Raw genomic sequence first — 23,036 nt, 5'->3', positions numbered from 1 at the left:
GAAACTGAGGCTAGGAGTCTAAATGACTCCATGGTCATGCCAGTAAGTAGGGGAACCAGAACTAAACTCAGAATGTCAGCAAACTTTGGATTTCTAATTGGGTCAAATTGTGGACCCCTCTTTCAATTGTGTGTGTGTCTGTGTGTTTCCTCTTTCTGTATTCATGCTTTCTTTTTCTTTTGGTGGTTACTGGATATGGTTTCATGGGCAGGTGGTGGGGGGGGGGAGTTTTCTTTACACTGCTCATAGATTTATAAGTTTCTTCCTCCCGAGAGTTGCAAAAATTTTAAGCTACCATATGTTCTATTACCTCTAACCTAACCATGAGATTTATGGTTTGTTTTAATTTTTGTAATTGTTTGAGTTAATGAATGTTGACCTGGAGGAAAAAAATCCTTTTATGCTCGTATCTAGCCATTTACAGAAATAGCTAACCATGCGTATTTCAGTGTTTAAATACTTTAATGAAATAATGAGACTTCAGGTTTTATGTGGAGCCTTCCTACTGGGATACATTGTTGAGAATGAGCTTTTTGCCTCTGCCCCTCCAGCAACCCCACTTTTCCTCCAAGAGACTTTTAAATTAGGAAGCCAGGCAGTGCAGTGGCACCACCAATGCAAATCAGAAACCTCCTCGATGTTAAACAGAAAAATCTGCATCAGCTCCGCAGGAGAAGGAAACCTCTGCCCCATACAATGGAAGGCACACGTTCTGAGCACCTCAGGAAATTTTCTGAATTAGATACTTTTACATATACCATCCCATTATCTTTTTTTAAGAGTTTATTTATTTATTTTTAGAGAGAGGGGAAGTGAGGGAGAAACATCAGTGTGTGGTTGCCTCTCACGTGGCCCCCACTGGGGACCTGGCCCACGACCCAGGCATGTACCCTGACTGGGAATCGAACCAGCGACACTTTGGTTCGCAGCCCACACTCAATCCACAGAGCTATATCAGTCAGGGCCACCATCCCATTATCTTTTATTTCTTGCAACAGCCCCTTAAAATATAAACTACCATTTCATCCATTTCATCTTATCAGGTGAGGAAACCGTAGCTCAACAGAGTGACAGTGGCTACCCAGGGTCACACTAGTTGGGGTAGAGTAAGCAACCGGACCAGGGTGGGGCTGCCAGGGTCCTTGCTGCTAATGCAATGTAAACACAACAAAATTATAGCAAGGATCATGCAAAATCATTGGGGGGAAACGCAACTACAATTCTAGCTAAGAAATTAAAATCATAGAGCCAAAAGGGGATTTTAATGATAAACAAGTCCAGCCTCTTTATTTTATTGAGAACCTGGTGCAGATGTGTGGTAATCACCTGAGGCCATAGAGCTAGTTAAAAGGCAGAGCCATGATTCGGACCCAAACCAAGCCCAGTGACTTCCCCACTCGAATATAGATGTTGTCAATTCCAGAGCTGCCTCACCAACCTCAGACTTAGCCGGAGTACCATGAATATGAATGTTATTGACAAGATAAAGCCGTGGGTCTAGATTCTAAGTGTGTATTTTGCTAAACAGCCACCTAGCTCATCACTGCCATGCTTGTAAAATTCATCCAGGCATCTCCTGTTTCATATCCGTAATTATCTGGAGATCCCTTGAGGGGCTGCACATCCTGAGTACTAATCAGCAGCCTAGCCAGGTGCAAGATAGAGAGCCATGAGTTTCATACTAGGCTTTGCCTTCCATTTCCCCTCCTGCGGAGCCGGGTAACGCTTCTCTTTTCGGAAGCCATTAATTAGTACTAGATTAAAAGTACCACTACTTAAGCATTGCTTGTGCTGCCCACAGGAACACTGTAGGACTTCAGCCAAGTTTATCCCACTGACTGGAATAATGGAGTGCCCCTCTGAGGACGCTCTCCAGCTGGAGTACACATCGTAGTCTAGCCTCACGGTCTCTCAGATGCCACCTATACCTGGCCTTGGAGGAAGCCCAGGGCAGTGGAACACTAGGTCTCAAATACTAAAGATGAAAAATACTGCGAAAATAACTTATGAGAAAGTAGACACATTAATAATCACTTATTATTCTTTTCTGAAACCTGGCACAGTGCCTGGCTCACAGTAGGTACTTAATATTGAATGAATCATTGCTCCAAAGCCTTACATTCTATATAACTACTCAGAATGATAAAGGAAAGCAGGGCCTTAACCAACCGGTAAATCATTTTTTGCCTTCAGTTTTTTTTTTTTGGAGGGGGGGTTGTTTTTTAATATACCTTATCAAAGGGCTTGCCTGAGAATATTTATCCAATGTAAGGGGGCTGTGTTAGGAAGACTCAGGTTACTGGAGGATCCCTCACCATCAAATCAAGTAAATAAGAGCCAATTAAAACCTGAGGACATACTCCAAATTAGACACTATGTTATGTGCTTGTAGCTAGATATTGAAGTTAATCCTCAATAAGGCTCAGGTATATGCTCCAGTAATTGCAACATAATTGTTTATACATCATGAGAAATGTGAAATAGGTAGAACTATAGTCACGAGGAACTGGCAGTAGGATGTATTTGGGACTTGTGGCTGGGGGAGGTGATGCTGGAGAAAGGCTCTGGTTGCCCAGTAGCAATCTGTAAAATAGCAAAGATGGGAGGTGTTGGTTGGAGTAGTCAGGCAGCTTCATGACACTCTTTTGAACAACTCAGTAAAAGAAGACAGTGATTGTGCCTTGGCTGGTGTGGCTCAGTGGATTAAGTGGTGGCCTGCAAACCACCTTTGGTTCTGTTCCCAGTCAGACCGGGCATGTACCTGGGTTGCAGGCCAGATCCCCAGTAGGGGGCGCTTGAGAGGCAACCACACATTGATGTTTCTCTCCCTCTTTCTCCCTTCCCCGCTCTAAAAATAAGTAAAATCTTTTTTAAAAAAGCTAAGCACTCACCCAAATTATAAAAAAAATAAGACAGTGATTGCTCTCATTTCTTGAGTATGCCAAGAACTTTCACATCTGTGATCTCACATCTTACAGCCTTCCTGGAGGTAGGAATCATTTTCCTCATTTTCCAGAAGAGGAAGGATTAAATGGCTTGGCCATGGGCCACAAGGCTAATGAGATGGGACTGCAAGCTCAGTGGTTCTCAGAAAAGGTTCACAAGAGTTTCACAGTGCCACACAGGTCAGGTGAGGGTTGCTAAAGCCTATTCTCCAGGTCCACAAACCTGCCTCAACCAGGGCAGCTGCCCTTTGATCTATTTTACAGACTTGCACATTAAGACTTTGTTCGAATAAGGGCACTGCTGTAATGAGCAAATGTTTTTTGGAGCTATACTCTACAATTTACTCAACAGGGTAGTACTCAACTTTACCTAAAGTGGACGGCACTAAGCACAGCCTAAAATACTCACATCAAAGAAGGAAACGCATGTAGAGCACATGGATTCCTATTCTGAGCCAGCAGACGCCTGCCATACTTGAGGGCCGAGGCACGAATGCAGTCTGGAGACCGGCAGACCTACGGGCTGACTGCCAAGTGATAGCATTTCCTTCCAAAAGCGTCAGCAGCTAGAGGATCCCCGGCCTCGTGTACATCAAGCCAGCCCACTTCTTAGCTGCAACCATGTGCCAAAGGCCTCAGCCACTGTTACTGCCTCCGCAAGTGCCCCCACTGAGAGCCAAGACAGATCTGCTGTCAGGCACCAGCACAGATGAAGTAGCTCTGGTAACTAGGAGTCATTTGTGCTGCACTTTTAATTGGATCAGTTTCCTCACAAGTATACAGTCTTCGTAAATCGGATGCAACTTCATAATCAGAACAAGGGCTCTTTCTCCAGGTGGAAAGCACAAGACAAAGTAGTTCAGCGACACTTTATCTCCTTTCCTATCCTTTGGCAGTGATTATGACAGAAGCCAAAAGCAACAGCCACCACCAAAAACACAACTTTAAATAGCTCAGCTTTGCAAACCGTCGCCATGAAAGCAAGGTAATAGCTCTCAGGTTTGCCATCAGCCCTGTACCTAAAGAACAAGAGATGCTGCTTAGTAAACACCGAAGCTTGAGGAATGCTGTCACAAATTCCCTCACCCACTTCTGGTCTTAGAAGCTAAGGCTTCTTCCCTTCCTGAGCTGTGATGTAAAGGCAGACAGAGCAGATGGTGAAAGGCTCAGTTTAGAACAGGGTGTGGAGGACTGCAGGCCTTGGAGGCCGGTTCTTTCCACGTGTGTGTGGGGATAAGGGTTAGATCACCTTCTCATTTCATTTCTTTCTTTGTTTGATTTCGGGGTGACCGTGTCCACAAAACCACACAGTTTTCAAGTGTGCAACTTGATGAAGCATCACCTGCACACAGCATCGTGCACTCATCACCCCAGCAAAGTCTCTTTCCATCCCCATTGCCTCCCCCTTCACCCACCGCCCCCTACACCTGCCCCCTTCCCTCCAGCTATCACCACACTGTTGTCTTGTGTCTGTGTTGCCTATCTGTGTGTATGTAGATATATTTATGGGGTTTTGCTTAATCTCATCATCATCTTTCATCCGCCCCAACACTCCTCCCCTCTGACAGACCTGTAAATAATGGTGCTTTGGGCTGAATTTACAGCTGGGCAGGTCCTTAGTGCTCTTGAAGAATGCAGTGTCAGACATGGAAGCAACACAGCATGGCACAATTTATCCATCTTCTCACCTCACAAATCCCATATTTAATTAAAAGACAAATGCCAGAGATGAAGAAACAGGTATCAATTATTTAATGCTTGAGAGAGGAATGGAAAACCAGAAACAAAGTACTATACACTCACTTGAGGAAAATACAGAATAAGGACCCAACGATTGTTTCACCACCAAAACGAGACACGGCCCCTCCCCACTTTGCTGCTGCTGGCCTGCGTCATGCAGTCCCACAGACAACACTCAGCACAGGTCAGCGGGGAGAGGTGGGGTGAAAAATGGTGAGCTCTAGAGACTATCCAGAGTGTCTGCTGTGACTGCATTAGCATTTCTGATTGTTTATTCCCTTCTGCCTGTGCTTTGGCATAATTCCAATCCATACAATCCTTTAAAGGGCAAGCACCTTCCAGACTAAGGCCTTCGACACCCACCAATGAGGGCCAATCCATTCTGTCACATCTGCAGTTAGAGACCACTCAGAGATGGGACGAAACACGTTGGTGGCACTAAGTGCATGAGCTTTGACACTGGTAAAGGTGATCAGACCTGAGACTCCATGCCACAAGGATATGATATGATGTCTGCAGTGTCACTGCAAGTCAGAGCAGACTCCACTGGAGCACGCACACTGAGTGCAGCAGAGGTGGGGAGAAGGTGTCTCGGACAAAATGCACTGAAACAGGAGGGAAATAGTGGACCAGGGTCTTCAAATCCAGAGGAGGAAAATCAACAAATCATTCAATGCAAGGGCGAATTTCAACTACAGGGCAAAGGCTCTCTACTGAGGCCTTGGAAGTGCCTAAATTCTCATCAAACTTCAGCTAACCCCGTCATGGGTTCTGTTTGAGGCAATATGCATCTGATGAAGCTCTAAGTTTGGGGGGGGTGGGGTGGGGAATAAGGCAAATAAAAACAAAAACTAAAATAGCTTCTAAAAGTCCAGGGCTAGCCAGCTGGAATAAGGACATAGGCCAGGTCTACTCCACAGTACTACCACCTATGATGATTTGCAACCGAGGAATAAGGGAAGGGAGATTGGCTGGGCACAGAAGAAACTTGTATTTCTCATTCCCTAAGGGGTGGAATATCTTCTCAGGTGGTAGGTGTAAATCTTGATGCAATGATCCCAACAGTCTAAGACCAGCAGCTGCCCCTTAGGAGTGAGAGCAATGCCCACTGGACAGGTAAGCCCCTCTCGAATAAGGACGCTAAAGCCCCCACCCTTAGGAAAGTGGAGAATTTCTTTGCGACTACTATCAGCCACGATGAGATCACCACGAGCATCCACACACATGCCAGCGATGCAGCGGAAGTCCTCATTCTCTGAGAAGAAGTGGCTAATCTGTCGGCCCAGCTGCCCATCAGAGCTCACAGAGCCAATGGAGAAGCCACCCTCCAGGTGGTGCTCATTCTGCCGACTCTCCAAATTGAGGCCCAAGCCCTGGGTGAAGTAGACGGTGCCCTCAGCATCACAGGTGACAAATTTGGGGCGCACAGCACTGCAGAGGCAGCTGTATTTGACCACCCCTGCCCCTCGGTCAACAGTGAAGCACCAGAGCTTTCCACCTTCCACATCAGTCACCACGAACTGGCCAGATGGAAGGGCTGTGATGCCCCAGGGTTTGCTCAGCTGGCTCCTGTGACACACCACACAGTGGCCATCCAAGGTGTACACCTTGAAGGAGTTGTCGTAGCTATCAGTCACACCAATCAGCCCATGGCAATTCATGGCCACTGACAGAGGAGTGAGATTGGGCAAATCAGCCCCCAAAAAGCTCAGCACAAAGCTATCAATGCCACCGGGGCTGCGGCGGATCTCCTTCAGAAATCCTTTGCGGGTGAAGACTTGTATACGGTAGTTGCCACGGTCGGCGACCAGCACCTCACCTTGACTGGTCACGTAGAGGCTGACTGGAAGGTTGAACATGCCCGGAGTGCTGCCCTTGGCACCCATCTTCTTGAGAAAGAGACACTGCTGAATACTGGAGGCTGTCTCAGAACCCCGCTGCTTGGCAGGTGAGGCCCTTGGGCTGGCACCCACTTCCTCGGGGCTCATGTCCATCTCTCTGAATGTAACAGAGGTGGAGGCTGCAGAGGCTGCAGCCTCCATGGCCCAGGAATCTTCCATGTTGACTGTCCGGGGCTTCTTAACAGCCTGCCCAATTTGGAGGGGGCCCACGTGGCCAACCTTGAGGAGCTCCACGTCCTGTAGGGTAAGCTCTCGGGGCAGGCTGGCAGTGAGCTCTGGCTCCTCCTCGTCAGCCGTCTCCTCCAGCAGTGCCACATCCGCCTGCTTGATCTTGGCCAGGAAGTAGTCACAGCGAGACACAGCCTGCACCTCCGCAATGTTGAGCAGGTAACTCTGCTCCTCCACCGCCTGACTGTTGCATTTCTCAGCCTCAGCCAAAGAGCCTGTGAAGAACTTCCGAGAGCGAGCCAGCTCTTCCTGGACCCTGCGCTCCTCGTGCCCGTACTCCTGGAGGACAGCTTTGTACCTTGCCTGAAGGTCCTTGGACACAGCTTCCAAGGCTACCTTCCGCCGCTGCAGCTCCCCGACAAGTTCGCGCAGATGGGCCAACTTCTCGGCAAAGTCCCGGCGCCGCTCCTCAGCTGCCTCTTTCACGGGGAGCGTGCAGTGGCCAGGGGGCTGGTGGTCTGCCTCCCGGCAGGGCTCACACAGCACCACGCCGCAGGTCCGGCAGAACTGCCGGGGTAACCGCCGCCCGCAGGACCGGCACAAGAGCAGCCCCACAGCCTCGCTGAGCCCAGCCGTGTCAATGATCTTCAGCACCGTCAGGTTGTCTGTCAGCTGGGACAGGCTGGTGATGCGGGTGATCTTGCTGCAAAACGGGCAACGGACACCGTTGATACTACTGGCCAGCAGCTTCTCCAGGCACTGGCGGCAGATGGTGTGGCCGCAGTGCAGCAGCTTGGGCCGCAGCTGCTCCTCTGTGAAGGACTCCATGCAGATGGGGCATTCCAGCACTTCCCGGAGGGCGTCCAGGTTCAGGTGAGAAGCGGCTGCTGCAGCAGCCATGGCTCTTCCTGCGAAGGATCCCGCTAGCACAGCCCGGAACTGAAGAGCTTACCAGTCATAGTCCAGAAGGTCAAACACTGCTAAGGAGAAAAAGAAGCCATTATTCCACTGCCTATATGAATTAATTCACTCAAGAAACAGAGAATAGCTACTGTCACACATGCAGTCATTCACTTATTTAACAAATATGTGTCAAGGTCCACTCTGTGTTGGGTGAGGGTGATGCACAGGGAAACAAAACAGACGAGGCGTCTGTCCCAAAGGGACAAAATTCAGGTTCTGGAGTCTCTGATACTTTCGCAGTTGTGTGGCCTGAAGGAAGTGACCTAAGCTTCCCAGAGCTCAGTTTCCCCATCACCCATCTATAAAATGGAACAACAATGCTGCCCACTTTATACAATTTCTGGAAGGGTTAACTAACACAACGAATATGGTGCACTTAGTATCGCACCTGACAAGTAGTATCTTGATAAATGCTGGTGACCATTTTTATATTTTGTCTACAACTCATGGTTTCTATTAGTAGCAATGCATAGAAAAATGACGTACAGAGAAAGATTACGTGCACATTTCTGCCAGAGCACAGTGGGTGCAGTGATGGACTGGACCTGGAGGAGGCGGGGAGGCTGCCCCGAAGCAGTGACACTTCTGAGATAGGTCATGAAATGAGCAAGGCAACAGGGGACAAAAGCAGGGAAGGCTTTTTTGTGTGCTATATATATTTTATCATGTCACATTTGGGGACCTAGGAATCACCCAGAGAAAGAGAAAATTAGTGATTAGCAAAAATATTCGATCAGAAAAATACATGTAGTTTCCATTCATCTTGCCTCCTAACTACTCAGCTTTCCATCCATCTAAGTAAGAGTAGGTACCATGCATTGCACCAGATACTTAGGTTTCCAGAATATAAGTTTTGTCCTTCAGATGCTCAAACTTCAGGAAAGGAGACAAAAATATACATGATAATAATAATCAGGGCAGAAAGTGGTATCCAAAATGAAGTATAAACTAAGTCTGGTGGAGGCTCAGAGGAATTCAGTCCAATTGGAAAGGGCAGGGGACTCTTCTGAGGGGAGGTGGCATCTCACAGGGACGTGGAAGGATGCACATATATGGAGATCGGGGAAAGGAGTTCCAGGCAAAGGGCACGGTCTTAAGGAAGGTTAGAAAGCACAGGAAAGGGCAGAACTTCAGTAAATTAGAAAGAGAACAGAGAACACACAGCCATTCTGGGTCTGTTTCTTCATCTGTCCTGTAAGGTCAGTGTTACCATCTGTCCTTGTAAGGTCCAGGCAAGTCAAGCATTAGGAGAGATAATGTGTGTAGTGCATAAAAGGCTAAGACTTGACTTCCAAAAAGGTCTTAAATAAGTTTGTTTTCTTTCCTCTCATCCTTAGGTTAAACTTATGGGAGAATAGAGGGGGTTTACAGTAACTGGTCTGGAAATTGGGGAATGATTATAAGAAGCCTTCATAGCCAAAACGAGCCCTTTGAACTTCCTTTTGATGGGCAGAGTGAAGCAATGCATGTTTTGGAGCAGGGAACCGATATGTGCAAAGTTCAAGTGGAGCCAGGGAAAGGGCTGAGAAACTAGTTTGGAAGCCACTGCAAAGTGCCTGGTGGAAGTCCTGGGGGGCTGGAAATAGTAAGCAGGTGGTGGAAATGGCGAGAAGATGCATGTGAGCAATACTGCAGAAGTACAGTCACTGAGATTTATCAACTGAGTGGATTGCGGGGGGGACGTGGTAGAGCTATGAGAGCCACAGACTCAAGCTCAGATGATTTTCAATATGGTAGTGCTTTATGGAGACAACTTATTTTAGGCTCGGAACACCCCCTGCTTCACGCAGTACACGCCATGAATACTCCCACCCTCCTCAAGCCACATATGCTCATGGAGTAGAACCATAGAATCTCAGTGCTCTGCAGCCTTATGTCATTGTCACTTTATGTCCCAAATTAGAATGACTAGGTTTGGCAAGGTGAGGCACACAGGTAAATTCACCTCTTCTTAAATGCAAATCCTACAGCGGCATCTGTGCAGTCTCATGCTGTGCAGATGGTCAATCATCACGGAGAAGGGGGAGGTGAAGGGCAAGTTCGCTTGGTTTTAAGGACAATGCAGTAAGCTGAAGAAAGCTTTGCAAATGTCATACACTCTTCTTCCAGGCACAAAGAAGGGGAGTCAACACAGGCATACACGTTACAAAATCCCTTACAGTTAGCTTTGGATTGCAATCTGACAGATGCATGATTTATCTAACATTAATCCCACCTTCCTGAAATCTATTTCTCTTTTAGTGGACAGGAAACAGTATACATCGAGTACCTACTGTGTGCTAGGTACCATGATAAATGCTTCGTATAATCCCATTAATCCTCAAAACAGCCCTCGGAAAATAGGTACCACTATTCTGTTGAACAGAAGAGCAAACCAAGGCTCTGGAAAACTGGCCCAAGGTCACAAACCTCAGACATGGTGCAATCCTGCCAAACAGACATTTCCAACGTTGCTTAACCCAACGCTACTTCAAACTGTATTTTTTAGCTGCCATATAGCACTTCATAACAAATGTTCTCTAGACTGTACTCTGGAAAATGCAGCCTTATAGCATATAATTTTCTCCACAAAGAAAAAGGAACAATATTATGACATTTAGCTGCTATTGTGTGACCAACTCCCTCACAGCAGCCTGGCAACCTGTTACAACTCAAATCTATGCCTCAAGAAAATACCATATTACCACATATTGTGTACCTATAAGGTGTTAGTCAGGTCAGTATCTGAAACTACAAATGCTGAATTCTGAAATGCCGTGGGTCTGGGGGCAACAGTATAGGAAAACTGACAGAAACCTGAACTCAGGATCCACACAAACCCAAGTCTAAACCAATGAAACAGGTTCAGCCCTCCCATTATCTGGCACAACAGGCTGAGGGCAACATTTGGTGCTTGGATGCAGAGCATGATACCTTACAAAGCACAGGGACATCTGTGCTTCCCAGAGCTGGCACTATGGGTCAGCTAATTAAACAAGTCTGCCAACTTGTAAAAAAATACCAACAAATTGTTTCCCTCAGCTGCTGGAATATCAGATCATTTCCTTCCGTCATCCTGCCTCCCAGTCTAAGGTATCCACTTTAAAAAATGAACTTACTCCACCCGGTCCACACTTGAGCTCACCTCAGCTGCCCGCATGTTCACGGGGCTCTGCAGCAGAGACCACGTCCAGGATTCCTTCCCCAGAGCCTTCATGCTTTGCCAAGGAAACGTGAGTTCCATCACTAAAGCATCGGGCATGGGGACGGTCTCCCATTCCATGACCTGTGGGTACAGGATCCTAGGGGCACTGAGGCTAGGTGACAGACAGATATAGCTCCTCTCCTCCAGGAGGGCACCTCTGGTCATTATGGTTAATACTGAGCATGATTTAGATGGAAAACTCCACTCAAACTCAGTTTCCCTGGAAAGACGAGACAGGTGAAAGAGCCTGTCTTACCATCCCAGGTCTTTAAGTTAGCCACTCCTTTTCTGCCAGCAATAAAATCTAAAATCAATCAAAATGAACCCCCAACACATCATTTGTAATATAGGCTGCCTTCATGAAACTTGGAATGTTTCCTAATTTCGCTAATGTACTGTTAGCTCCTGACTCCACACCTCGCCTCTGTTTACCCCACTCCTTTGACCTCACAGCCAGCCCAGCTCTTCAGCTCCAGATGAGAATCTGCCCCTTAAGGTGTGTTTGCTGCAGCTGCCCTGAGTCAGGAAAGTGTTACAGTCAAAGCTTAGCCTGATCTAGCCACTTCCGGCACCATCAGGCTTTGCCCAGCCCATGACATAAATAGCCAGGGTAGCAGACAGACCAGGGATCACATCAGCACTGTCATCTACAAGTTGTGGGACAGTAGACAAGTTATTCAACTCCCTAAATGTGTTTTCTAATTTTATAAATAAGTTACTATGACAACTAGGGATAATGCACATAAAAGTGCTTAGCCTGGAAACTAGTAGGTATGTGATGAAAGACTGTTACTAAAATTAAGATAAAATTAAGACTGTTATGTAAAATTAAGATAAATAGCTAGTACTAGTGTAACAAGTCATGCCGTTTACAAACTGCATTTTGAAAGGATGAAGACTCCTTCCTCTCCCGGCATACAAAGATTAAGCTTAGAAGGAATCTGGTGGGGGACACCAAATAGCCATGCCAGAAACTTTCGGGCAAATGAATCCAAAACTTCTCTTGCTTAGAAAATAAGCTGCTGCAGCTCATTCTTACAGGGACTAAATTTTGAATGTTATAATTAGTGGTGATCTCAAAGAGTAAGAGAGACGAGTAAACCGAGAACCGGGGAGAGAAATGAAGGCCTCAGTAATCACATGGCAGAATAGTGGGCTTAGGAATTAGGCTTTCTAGGTTGGAATTCCAGCTGTACCACTTACCTGGGAGCCCTGGGCAGGTTACCTAATCTCTCTAGTTCTCAGCTTACCTAAGAAAAAAGGGCTTCAAAATAGTATTTTCATCACAAGGGTCTTGTAAAAATTAAACGAGATTATACCTATAAAGTGCTTGGTGCAATACCAAGCAAGGTATATAATTAATTGTGCAGTAAATGATTGTTGTTTAGCGGTGGCAGCAGCGGTGGCCACCACGCAGCCAATAAGAAACAAGTCGGCAGTTTCAACAGGCAGACCATACCCAAGATATCAGAAACACACACTTCAAAAACAAACATTCTGAGCCTTCCTTGGAGGTCGTTTTACCTGATCTCAGAATAAAAGGACTAGCGATGACTTAACGCTTCAAATCTCCTCCAATGCTTTCATTCCCACCACAGGGCAGTTTTCTATCTAGATGTCTCTATTCCCTATACTATCAGCCCCTTGGGAGGTTTCAGCAAAACTGGAGAATTCTGGCAATGAAATAAATCTTTATTGAGTACCCACTATGAGTTAAGCCCCATGAAAACACTGGTGATATAATTTTGAGGAGAAACGGACCTGAACAGAGGTCCTCACCTAAAAACTAGAAGACAGGTACACTGCCCTAATTTGACTGTGTTTTTTGTAAGGCTTATTTATCATATTTCCTCTCATGAGAGCTTCCTAAATCGCATTTATTCCTTCTGCATTTGAATGGCATGCTCATCAAGTGCAGAACCATCTCCAGGCCACCAATGGTCACTCTCTGGGAGCGGCAGGCAGGACTGATGTTCAAGAAGTCAGTGAGGACCCCACCTGACACCCTGTCCTGTGTAGAAGAGGATTCTGAAGTTTACTTAGGGCACTTAAGGCACCTTGCAAACAGCGAGGATCAACTCGACAAGTAGGGAAACACAGGACTGATCTCAAAGCTGTATCAGTCTAGGTCACACAAAACCCAGAAGGAAATGCTTGTGGGAAAGGAAGCTTTAGCTAAAATATGTCAAGGACAGGTTAAATCAATAATAGTTTGCTAGAAAAATGCTTGCTTGTCCTCTGACTTTTTCTCTAAAACGGACAAACCTACAAAGGTCCCCTTGCATCGTCCACACACATTTGGGTAATAATCACTGCTGCCAATGTGACTCAGAGACTAAAGACTAGGGAAAAAGCAGTGAGTGGTCTTTTCTCAGGGGACCCCCGACTCAATGACCCACTCAACTTCCTGTCAGTTCTTTTCTCTGCCTATAACACACATTAATTTAATCCTGAAATTTTGATGAACGGTTTGGGAAGCAGATCCTGGGAAAGGTACAAGAAGGGATGGGAGTTTGGGGAGCCTGCTGAGGGGGGCTACTCAGAGTCACTGAAATTTGGTGAGGGAACACTCAGCATTCCCTTCCTTCCTCTCATAACTGCCACCTCTCGTAAAATGACCATTTATTGAATGCCAGGCACCTTTTACTCATAGCTCTTATTTTTATAATAACTATTTGAAGAATGTGTTACTCCTCTTTATAAATAAGGAAACCAAGGCTCAGAGAAAAGCAATCTGCCCAAGGTCTCAAAGCTGATAAACAATAGAACTGAAGTTCAAATCCAAGTATGTCTCTGCCACATCATCGCAAAGTATGCCACAGCTCCGGGGCTGATTAGGCTCTGGGCAGTGTGGCTGAGAGGTGGGTAGCCTGCGCCTGGGAATGACTTTGAATCTGATTGTTTGACCAGAGGCGCACTGTGGGGGAAGTGCTGCAGAGGCAGCACATCAGTGTGCATGGACAGTGATCCACTCTAGGGCCTTACACACGTCTGACTACCAGCCGCTCACCAGACATAAGTGTGTGAGCGTTGGAAAAGCGTTCTGTAGCGTTGGAAAAGCCCATAGTAATGAAACGAGTGAAATGTAACCCAGCAGTCAGACAGAACCAGGCATGCCTCCCTGCTTTGCCATTCACTATTTAACCTTGGTGAATCATTTCACCTAATAATACTTTTCTCATCTGTGAAATGGGGACTGACACCTGGGTTATTGCCAGATAACTGACAGGATTAACAGAGATGATGCATAAACTAAGCACCCAAGATCGCAGCTAATAAGGGCAAACACTGGCCCAAGACCAATTAGCAGTGGAGGAAGGATTTTGGACCTCAAGCCTCTGATTCCTGGGCTGATTCAACTTCCATTACATGTTGTCCTTAAGGGTGTGTGTAAACATTCCAGCTGAGTCTAAGGGTGCGTGTGAATATTCCAGCTAAGTCTCCTGCCTTCTGGTCCAGTTCTACAATGTTTCTGAACTGGCTTGAGCAATGCTCTAGCCAGTCCTGGAGCTGAAATAACAACTGCTGTTATTCTGCCCCAGGGGAAAGAAGCCTGAAAGATAAAAGAGATCGTTCAGGACAATAATTTTGACTGTCTTCAGCCTCAGTCCATGCTATGAGGTATTTTTTTTTTCAGGCCAATGACATCCATACCTCGCGGTCTAGTCTCTCACACTCCATCCAGTCTGCTAACCTAAAGCTCCTTCCCTTATCTACTCACTGGTTTTGGTCTAAGAGCAAATAAAGAACAAAGTTCAGGGCTACTCCCCACCTAATCAGATAGATTATTTGATATTCGGCAATACTCACTGGGAAATCCTTTCATTAGAGGGCTATCAGCTCAGATAATAAGACTAAGCAGGTCCAGCAAGGACAAGGCAAGGAAAGGTGGGATATACTGGGTTTCAGAGATCTGAGTAGGAACCTAACCCTGCCATCTTCACTACGGAGCCTGAGACAAGTCACTCCCTGCGTCTCAGTTCCCTTATGTGTAACACTGGATATAGTAGAGCCCACTTAGTAGTAAAAACTAAGTCAGGATCGAGATCACCAAGTCAGGAAGCAAAAGAGTTAGGATTTCAGTCCATGGCACCCCACTCTACAGCAGGGTTCCTCAACATTGGCACTGTCAGCATTGGGACAGATCACTCTTTATTGTGGGAGCTGTGCAGTGCACTGAAGGATCTTTAACCACATCCCTAGTGTCTACCCACTAGAGGCCAGTAGTACCCCACGCCCCAGCTGTGACAATCAAAAATATCTCCAGGTTGCCAAATGCCCCTGGGGGGGCAACATCACCCCGATTAGGAACCACTGCCTCAGAACCTGACACAGAACCAAATGCTCCATACATAGGAGTTCCCCTTGTCTCTCCCTGGCCCAAACACTTCATTCACAGGGCCGCTGCCTCTCTGAGCTGTTGGACTTTATGTAGGATTAATTCAACCTACTTACTTAACTGATGAGGAAAATAAGGCCTGAGATCATGTTCCACTCATTCCCTGGCGGTCTCACATACCATCTGCTATCTCTGCTTGGAGAGACAGACACACGGAGCTTAGGTAGAGGACCCTGAATAGCTTCCTGCTTCATCCCCCCTTGGAACACTCTCTTCTCCCTTCAACCCTCCCAGTCTCAGCAGCCCTGGTTTCACAGGGATCATGAAAGGGGATCTTTGATTCACGAGTGAGGGAGATTCAACCTCTCACTGAGAAAGCCCGGCCTCTTCAGGATTTGGAATCTGTTGCCGAAGCCCCTGAACGCCTCACACACTCATGGTTTCATCCATCACTTCCAGGTCCCGGAGTCCCCAGAACCCTCTTTGTTTCCCCTGCAGACTTCCATTCCTTTAGCGGCCCATAACACCAACTCACACAGCTATTCAGAGTACTTTAGCTCTATAGCCCAGTTATGACACCCCCACCCTTTCATTCCATCCACCCCAAATCCAGTTGCCAACCCTCTTACAGCTCAAGTCTTTAGGGCTCCGTAGTGCACCCCTCACCAATTCTTCACTCCCATGACCCAAATCCCTGACACAGATCCTTTCATCTGTTTTCAAATCTGTGCGGCCTTTAACCCTGCATTCCAGTTTAACTCCTCAATCCCACACCTCGGACTTCTGCCCCCCTTTAATCTGATCCTCCGGTCCGTCAGGCACTGAGCCACCCCCAAACCTTGTGCCCTCCTCTTTACCCACCCCCACCTACACCATGTGTTGCCATCCAACCTTCACCAGCTCTTTCCTTGCAAATGAGGCACTCGTTCCCACTGATTGCTCCAAGAACTCGTCCCCCTCAGTTTTCCCCAGATCCCATCTACAAAATGCTTCCTCCTCATCAGTCAGGAGAGTCTCTAACCCTGCTCCCTCTGTTGCCAGATCTTGCAGCCCCAGAGCCTTAGCACCCCAGACACTCTCAAATCTCCTTAGATTCTGCACCCCAAATATCATCAGGACTCCCAGGTTTCCTTCATATTTCCGAGATCCTGCACCCTGACCCCTCAGAGGCCTGCATATCCCCTCCCATCGGCCAGATGCTACACCGCGTCTCTCCTTGGAGCCCCCACATTACTGCGGACCTCCCAACCTGCTGCACCGCAAAGCCTCTCAGAGCCACCTGCTCCCCGCCCAGCGAAGCACGTCCTCTGAGCGCCTGGGTCCCAACCAGTCCCTCCCTAGCCAGCCCCCTCACGGCCCCACCCCCACCCTGGTCTTGCCCCTCAGATTCGGCCCCATACTCTGCCATTCAGGCGTGGGACGGCCGCTACACAACCTCCACAGCCTGCCGCTCACCCGTGGCCCGTGACTCCAGCGGTGGTCTGCGATCCTGAGATCCTCCTTCCCGCCCCCTCCGTGACCGCCAGCGGCTCCAACGCGTCAACTGCCTCCAGCCCACCCACCCGCTGCCCTCTGCGCATGCGCAGCAGCCATGCCCTTGGCCAGCGCCAATTTGCAGAGCGAGCTGTCTCTCACCGGAACCCGCTTCCTGAGGCATGCTGGGGCTTGTAGTCTGTCAGACCTGAGTACTCCGAGCCCCAGCAAGCAGGTAGGGGGCAAACTCTCAGCTGAGAGCTGTGGACCTTGGCAACACATAATTGAGCTTTCTGTCTCCGTTGTAGTGATAATGAAATTGAGGCCAAAGGGAACTGCCTACGTTCACTCAGAGAGTCGGGAATTAAACCCTACTCCAGTCTGTGTCTTAACCGCTTTGCTAAACCATGACCTCCGGGAGTGGTCCTCAAAGCCATGGCTCAGAGGATGGCCTCTCTGAACCTCAGCTTTCCATCCTGAGAAATGGGCCGAGGAAAGAACACAAGTTCCTCCCTGGGGCAAGGACAGAGCCTGGACTCGCTTAAAAGGTAGTGATTCTGGACCCCTACTTTTCCTAGCGATATGCTGAAGCCTAAAGACAAGTTTATCTGATGAACAAATTGTTTTTTGGAAGGAGTTTTTTGCCTACTCACTTAGGAAGCACCCTCAGCAGACGTAATTATGGGAACACACTCTGTAGGTCCTGTCCCTGCAGATTGAAGCTGCCCACATCTAGCTTTGGGGTAGCAGGGAAAGGGTGGGGTCTTGCCAAGTGGGAGGTGGCTTGGCCTATTGGCTAGGGAGGACCCCAGGCACCTTAGTTTGGGGCCAGTTACTGGTTTCTGTAGGTGGCTGTATAGTTTAGCTTAGGAGCAGGAAGGGGGTTGACGTAGAATGGGCTGGACTGGAAATGCTATCTAGGTGTAGGACCTTGCACAATGACAAAACAACAGACAAAAACAGTAACAAAGATGCTCTCTTCGAGCACTTAGTATCTGGCTGTAGACGAACATTTCACATGGGCTGCTCACTTAATCCTTGTTAAGACCCTATGAGACCAGCAATTGATGCCCAGGTGATTAAATGACAAAGCCACATGTTAATAAGTATAAAGCCCAGATTGGAAGCCAATTCTACCTGAGAATCCAACCTCTTAACCTTGTGTAATCTCCCTGCCAATGTTTCTATGTCTAAATGGAAATGAAGTTTGCTGTAAGGACTAAAATTATTAATATATTGTGATTTGCATTTAATTAATGATATATATATATAATCATAAACATATATATTATAATTAGCTTTTATAGTCTTTGAGCTGATGGTCCCAGAAGCCCCAGCTCCCAGAATTTCAGATAGTGGGGGAATGGAGAGCCTGGGTTGGTATATTTCATGGTCCCCTTTGAGCAGGCCTAGGGGCCCTGTATACCCGGATTGGCAGAGAGCTCCGGCCCTCTCTGAGTCTTCAAGAATAGGCTTGCAAAACCCAGGGCCAGCCAGGTTTTGACCAGACAGGCCAGGAGTGTCCTGAAGAGGGAGCTCAGTCAGGGACTGATAGGCCCTGGGGCAAGTTTTGCTTGAAATCAGCCTAGATAATGGATGCAGACAGAACTTTGCAGGGCCAGGAGAGCAGAGGTGCTTGCTTTGTCTACTTGTCTGGGCTCCTGAGAACTCCAGGGTGCTCTCTGCATGCTCATCAAGTACCAGGACTTGTAATTTGGTGATTTCTCACAAAGCACTGACCTGATCAGGCTTGAATTCTCCACTTCCTTGCAGTCTTCACCACTGGGCTGTAGCAATCTCTGAAGGGCAACCCCCATTTGTTGTCATGTCTGTTAGCACAGTACCCAGAGTTGCTGAGTGAGTCAGACTCAGAAATGTGACCTTAGACACATCACATCCCTTGTTTGACCTAGACTCATTCTAGCTGCAGAACAGCCCAGTGGAATCGGATGGGTAAGAGCCAACCATTGTTGGCACGCCAGCAAGACACCAGGTACCTCATAGATACTGTTGCAAGTCAGAAATAATCCCCTCGACAAATGATTTAAATAGAGATCCGTAGCTCCTCTGAGAAAAAGGCTGCCGAGGTTCAGCACGATTAACTAGCTTACTTGCAGTTGCCTCCTGGGAAGTATAGAGCTGGAGTACAAACCCAGGCCAGTCAGGCCTGTGGCATGCTCTGAACCAGCACCTCAAGACTACCCGCATTTTTCAACACCAGCTCTCCTTTTTTCTGGGAGTAGGATGTGCTGGTCAGACTCAAAAGAGAGAAGAGACGGCACTGCTTAGGAAGTCAAGGAATATGGGTCACACTGTAGTTGGCATGATGACCACAGGGCGTGATCCTGCCAAGGCAAAGGCACTCAGAGGAGCTGTTGTGAGCAGCATCACCAGAGAGCAGCCGGGATTGTCCCCTGCCCTGGTTTTCTGCCATGTTGGAGACTTGGTGTGGCCTGTGTCACCAGAATGGCAAGTAGCCACTCCAGACAGGGCCCTGGGGCACTTCTAGCAACCCACAGTGTCAGGTGAGGGAGATGGGAGAGTTGCTGTCAATTAGGCTCTCCCCGGCCTTGAGACCCTACTTATACCCTCTCCTCCGACCAGATAGGGAGTTTGCACCCTGTTTGTTGAAAACACAGTTACCAGCCCAAAGTCTCAGGTTAGGGCTGGTGATGTTTTCATACTGACGTTATTACCCCCGCCACTGAGAGGAGCTAGTGGTTCTCCTGCTAGTCTGGGGGTGCAGCTCCAGCGTGCCTTTACGCAAGAAGAACAACAGTGGCGGGTCTTCCTGACAGCTTTCTTTTCTCATAAAAAATACTTGGACTATCTTTCTTTTTAATATTCAGATTTCTTACCACCTAATTATCGTGCTGACTGCAAAAATCTCCCAGTGAAATACACACGCCGAAGGAAAACACACTCATTTGAATTGTGTGATTTTGCATACCTTGGTACAATATTAGCATTCCTCATGCACAGAAACATTTTAAAAATGTTCTTTGTGGAGCACTTTAAATACACACATACCTCAGAGATACTGTGGTTCCAGTTGCAGATCTCTGCACTAAAGCGAGTACCAGGACAAAGCAAGCCACGGGAATTTTTTGGTTTCCCAACTAGTCTGTTCAGGGCACACTAGCATTATCTAAAAAGATGTGTGTACCTTAATTAAAAAAATACTTCATTGCTAATGATGCTAACCATCGCCTAAGCCTTCAGCAAGTCATTATTACAACAGTAACATCAAAGATCATTGATCGCAGGTCATCATAACAAATATAATGTAAAAGCTTGAAATAGTGCAAGAATTACCAAAATGTGACACAGAGACATGCGGTAAGCAAATGCTTTTGGAAAAATGGTACCCATCGGCTTGCTTCCAGTCGGGGTTGCAATGAACTTTTAACTTTCGAAGGAGCACAGCAGCTGCGGAGCACAGGGTGGGGCACCACAGAATGCAGTGTGCCTGTACGCTCTCTGTGCAGGATTTCAGTTCAATGGCTTTGCATTAACATGCAAACCACCCGAGTCAGTTACTTAGCACTGTCATAAGCAAGTATCACACACTGGTGGCTTAAAATATGAGCGATTTACTCTGTCGTAGGTTTGGACGCTAGAAGTCTGAAATCAAGGGCTGAATTTGGCCATGCTTGCTCTGAAATCTCTAGGGGAGGGTCCTCCCTTTCCTCTTTTAACTTGTGGTGGCTCCAGGCATTCCTTGGCTTGTAGTAGCACAATTCCAAGGTGTGGCCCTGTCTTCATGCGGTCATCATATTATCCCTCTGTGCATGTGTGTGTCTATTCTTATAAGGATACCAGTCTTATTTGATTAAGTATGACCTTTGTATTACCTAATTAAAACTTCAGTATGACTTCATCTAACTACTTGCATCTACAATGACCCTGTTTCCCAATAAAGGTACATTCTGATATACTGGGGGTTAAGATTTCAATATGTATTCTGGAGGGACATACTTCAACCAGTAACATCACCCTATGAGCTAAGTGTTGTTTTCTCCATTTACAATGAAAATCTCTAGTTTAAGCTCTCTTTTGTTCTCTTTAGAGTGGGGATAACACCTAGCTAAGTCACAAGGTTTGAAGGAGCAAAATAAGATGCTGGATTTTAAGCACTTTCATTTTAGCCTGTTGCCTAGCATGTATTAATGTTCATTGCAATTATTAGTATTATTATTATTAAGTTCGTTCAGTAAGTCCAACATTGTGTAACAGAAAAGGTGAGGCCTGGAGTCAGACCTGGTCAAACTCCAGTCCCACCCACCTGCAAGATTCTTTTGGAGAGGAGATGAGAAGATAATTTGAAGTAATACTTGGTAACTTGTTGGGAGACAAGTTATGTACCCTTGGACAACTGATTTAGCGTCTCTGAACTTTCCACCTCTGCAAAACGGGAATAATAATGGCTGGCTACCACATAGGGGGGCTGTAAATGTTAGATGAGTTAATAGAGCTAAACTCTTTTTAGAGTTTTTACAATGCTGCCTAGTAAAGTGGTCTATGAATGTTAGCTACTATTATGTTATTATTACTCTTCTCAACACAATATCATCTCTCTCTTCCCTTATTAGCAACAGAATTCTGAGGAGGAAGTGGAATCTCTTGCTTATAGAATGTGGAGGGGGGAAAAGTAAAATTCTAATTCATCCTAAGCAATTTTATCTGAGTGTAGAAGTTTATAATTGCTAGAATTTTCATGAAATAATATAAACTTATATCTGTCTACCTGTATGACTTACCTATCATTACATAAAGTTTGAAAGTGACGTACCTTTCTTATCTTACGGTTTCTCTGAGTCAGGAATCTGAATACAGCTGAGCTAGATCCTCTGCCTCGCAGTCTGTCACTGGACCGCAACCCAGTTGCTGGCCAGGGCTGGATTCTCATTCGAAGGTTCGACTGGGGAAGGATTGGCTTGCAAGATCACGTATGTAGTTGTGGTCTGGATTCAGTTCTTTAAGGGTTGCTGGATGCAGGGGCCTCCGTCCCACGATGGCTTGGGGTGGAGACTGTCCTCAGTTCCTTGCCACGTGAGTCTCTCCATGACAGCTTGTTTCATCAAAGCCACCAAGACAGAGTCTGTGAACAAGGCAGAAGTCACAGTCTTTTGTGACCCAGTTGCAGGAGGGACATCCCCTCAATGTGGCTTTATTCTGTTGTTTGACAGCAAGTTACTCAAGTGAGGGTTAGGGTTGGGTTTTTGTTTACAGTCACAGGTAGGGTTAGAGTTCACTTTAAGGTTAGGGTTTGGTTTGTACTAGGGTTCAGGTTGCATTATGGTAAGGGCTACTTTTAGATTTAGGGTTAGGATTAAGGTAAGGGCTAGGTTAGGTTTAGGGTTAGGTTTTGAGCTAATCTGGTGGGAGAAAAAGCTAGTTACTCAAGTGGAAGCGATTGTGACAGGTGGTGCCTATCAAGAAGTGAGATTCCCGTGTCAGGGGCTCCCTCCCTCCCTCTTATCCCCTCCCCTCCCCCCCTCCCCTCCCCTCCCCTCCCCTCCCCTCCCCTCATTACTCCCTCCCTCAGTTCCTCTTCTTTTATTCCTGACCTCTAGTTCTTATTCTGTGTGTGTATGTATGTACAAACGTACATATTCATCTGTCTGTCTGTCTGTTACTGGTCTACTTTCTGCCGAAACTCTGACTCTAACCTCCGAGTGCCATGCCCGAGTGCATTTCTCAGTCTAGCCTAAATCTGGTACCTGATCAATGTTCGACAGATGTTTGAACTCAATTTAAATCTACAGCATGAAAGAGCATTTCAAGAGAGTCAGCTTTATGCCCCATGTAATATAACATTATACCACTTATCTTTAGATAAATATAAACACAAAGCTCCCCTTTAACCTGTTCATACATTTCTGATGATCTAACAAGTGTTTTTCTAGTAAACATAAATTTTTATATTTTATTTATGTACCATGGGAAAAAATGTTTGAAGAGTTTTTCTGGCCTTTGTAAGTTGTCAAACTGACCACACTGTTAAGTTGACAAGCTGCCTTGGAACATTTAACCATCACAATGAGATCACGAAAATGCCCTTGTGCAGGGAGACTTTTTGGTCTGTTGTCGTCATTTTGTCTTGTTTTTTTTTATTTCCTTGTGCTTACATGGAAACAGACAATTCAAAATTTTGAAACTTTATTTAATATCACATATATTTGTGTGCATTACCCAGACCCAATTTGTAATGGTTTGAACTAGTGTGGATGCTCAAAGGTCAGCAGTCACCAAATACTGGCTGAGGAAGTACTTGGCAAACGCTAGTAGCATTGAAGACTTGCCCAAAAAACATTCCCTGT

At 46.6% G+C, this 23,036-nt stretch overlaps 2 protein-coding genes across 4 annotated transcripts in view; one reads left to right on the top strand and one right to left on the bottom strand.

The window, feature by feature from the left end:
* Nucleotides 1-23,036, top strand: part of ASTN2 (astrotactin 2) — an 829,294-nt gene that overhangs the window by 608,567 nt on the left and 197,691 nt on the right. The gene's annotated exons all lie outside the window — the stretch shown is intronic.
* On the bottom strand, nt 4,668-16,790 carry TRIM32 (tripartite motif containing 32). Of its 2 annotated transcripts, none has more exons than XM_037059149.1 (2): nt 16,696-16,790; nt 4,668-7,734 (listed from the first exon to the last, which is right to left on the bottom strand). In XM_037059149.1, the coding sequence occupies exon 2, from the start codon at nt 7,652-7,654 to the stop codon at nt 5,690-5,692; it is 1,965 nt and encodes a 654-aa protein (XP_036915044.1). In that variant the 5' UTR covers nt 7,655-7,734; nt 16,696-16,790; the 3' UTR covers nt 4,668-5,689. The 2 variants fall into 2 exon arrangements, with proteins under 2 accessions (XP_036915044.1, XP_036915045.1); XM_037059150.1 differs by having other exon boundaries at nt 4,668-7,731.

Source organism: Sturnira hondurensis, unplaced genomic scaffold (genome assembly GCF_014824575.4).
Source record: "Sturnira hondurensis isolate 20B ecotype Veracruz unplaced genomic scaffold, ASM1482457v3 Scaffold0010448, whole genome shotgun sequence".
Lineage (NCBI taxonomy): Eukaryota > Metazoa > Chordata > Mammalia > Chiroptera > Phyllostomidae > Sturnira > Sturnira hondurensis.
The sequence above is the reverse complement of the archived record's forward strand: the minus strand, read 5'-3'. Positions and strand labels throughout refer to the sequence as shown.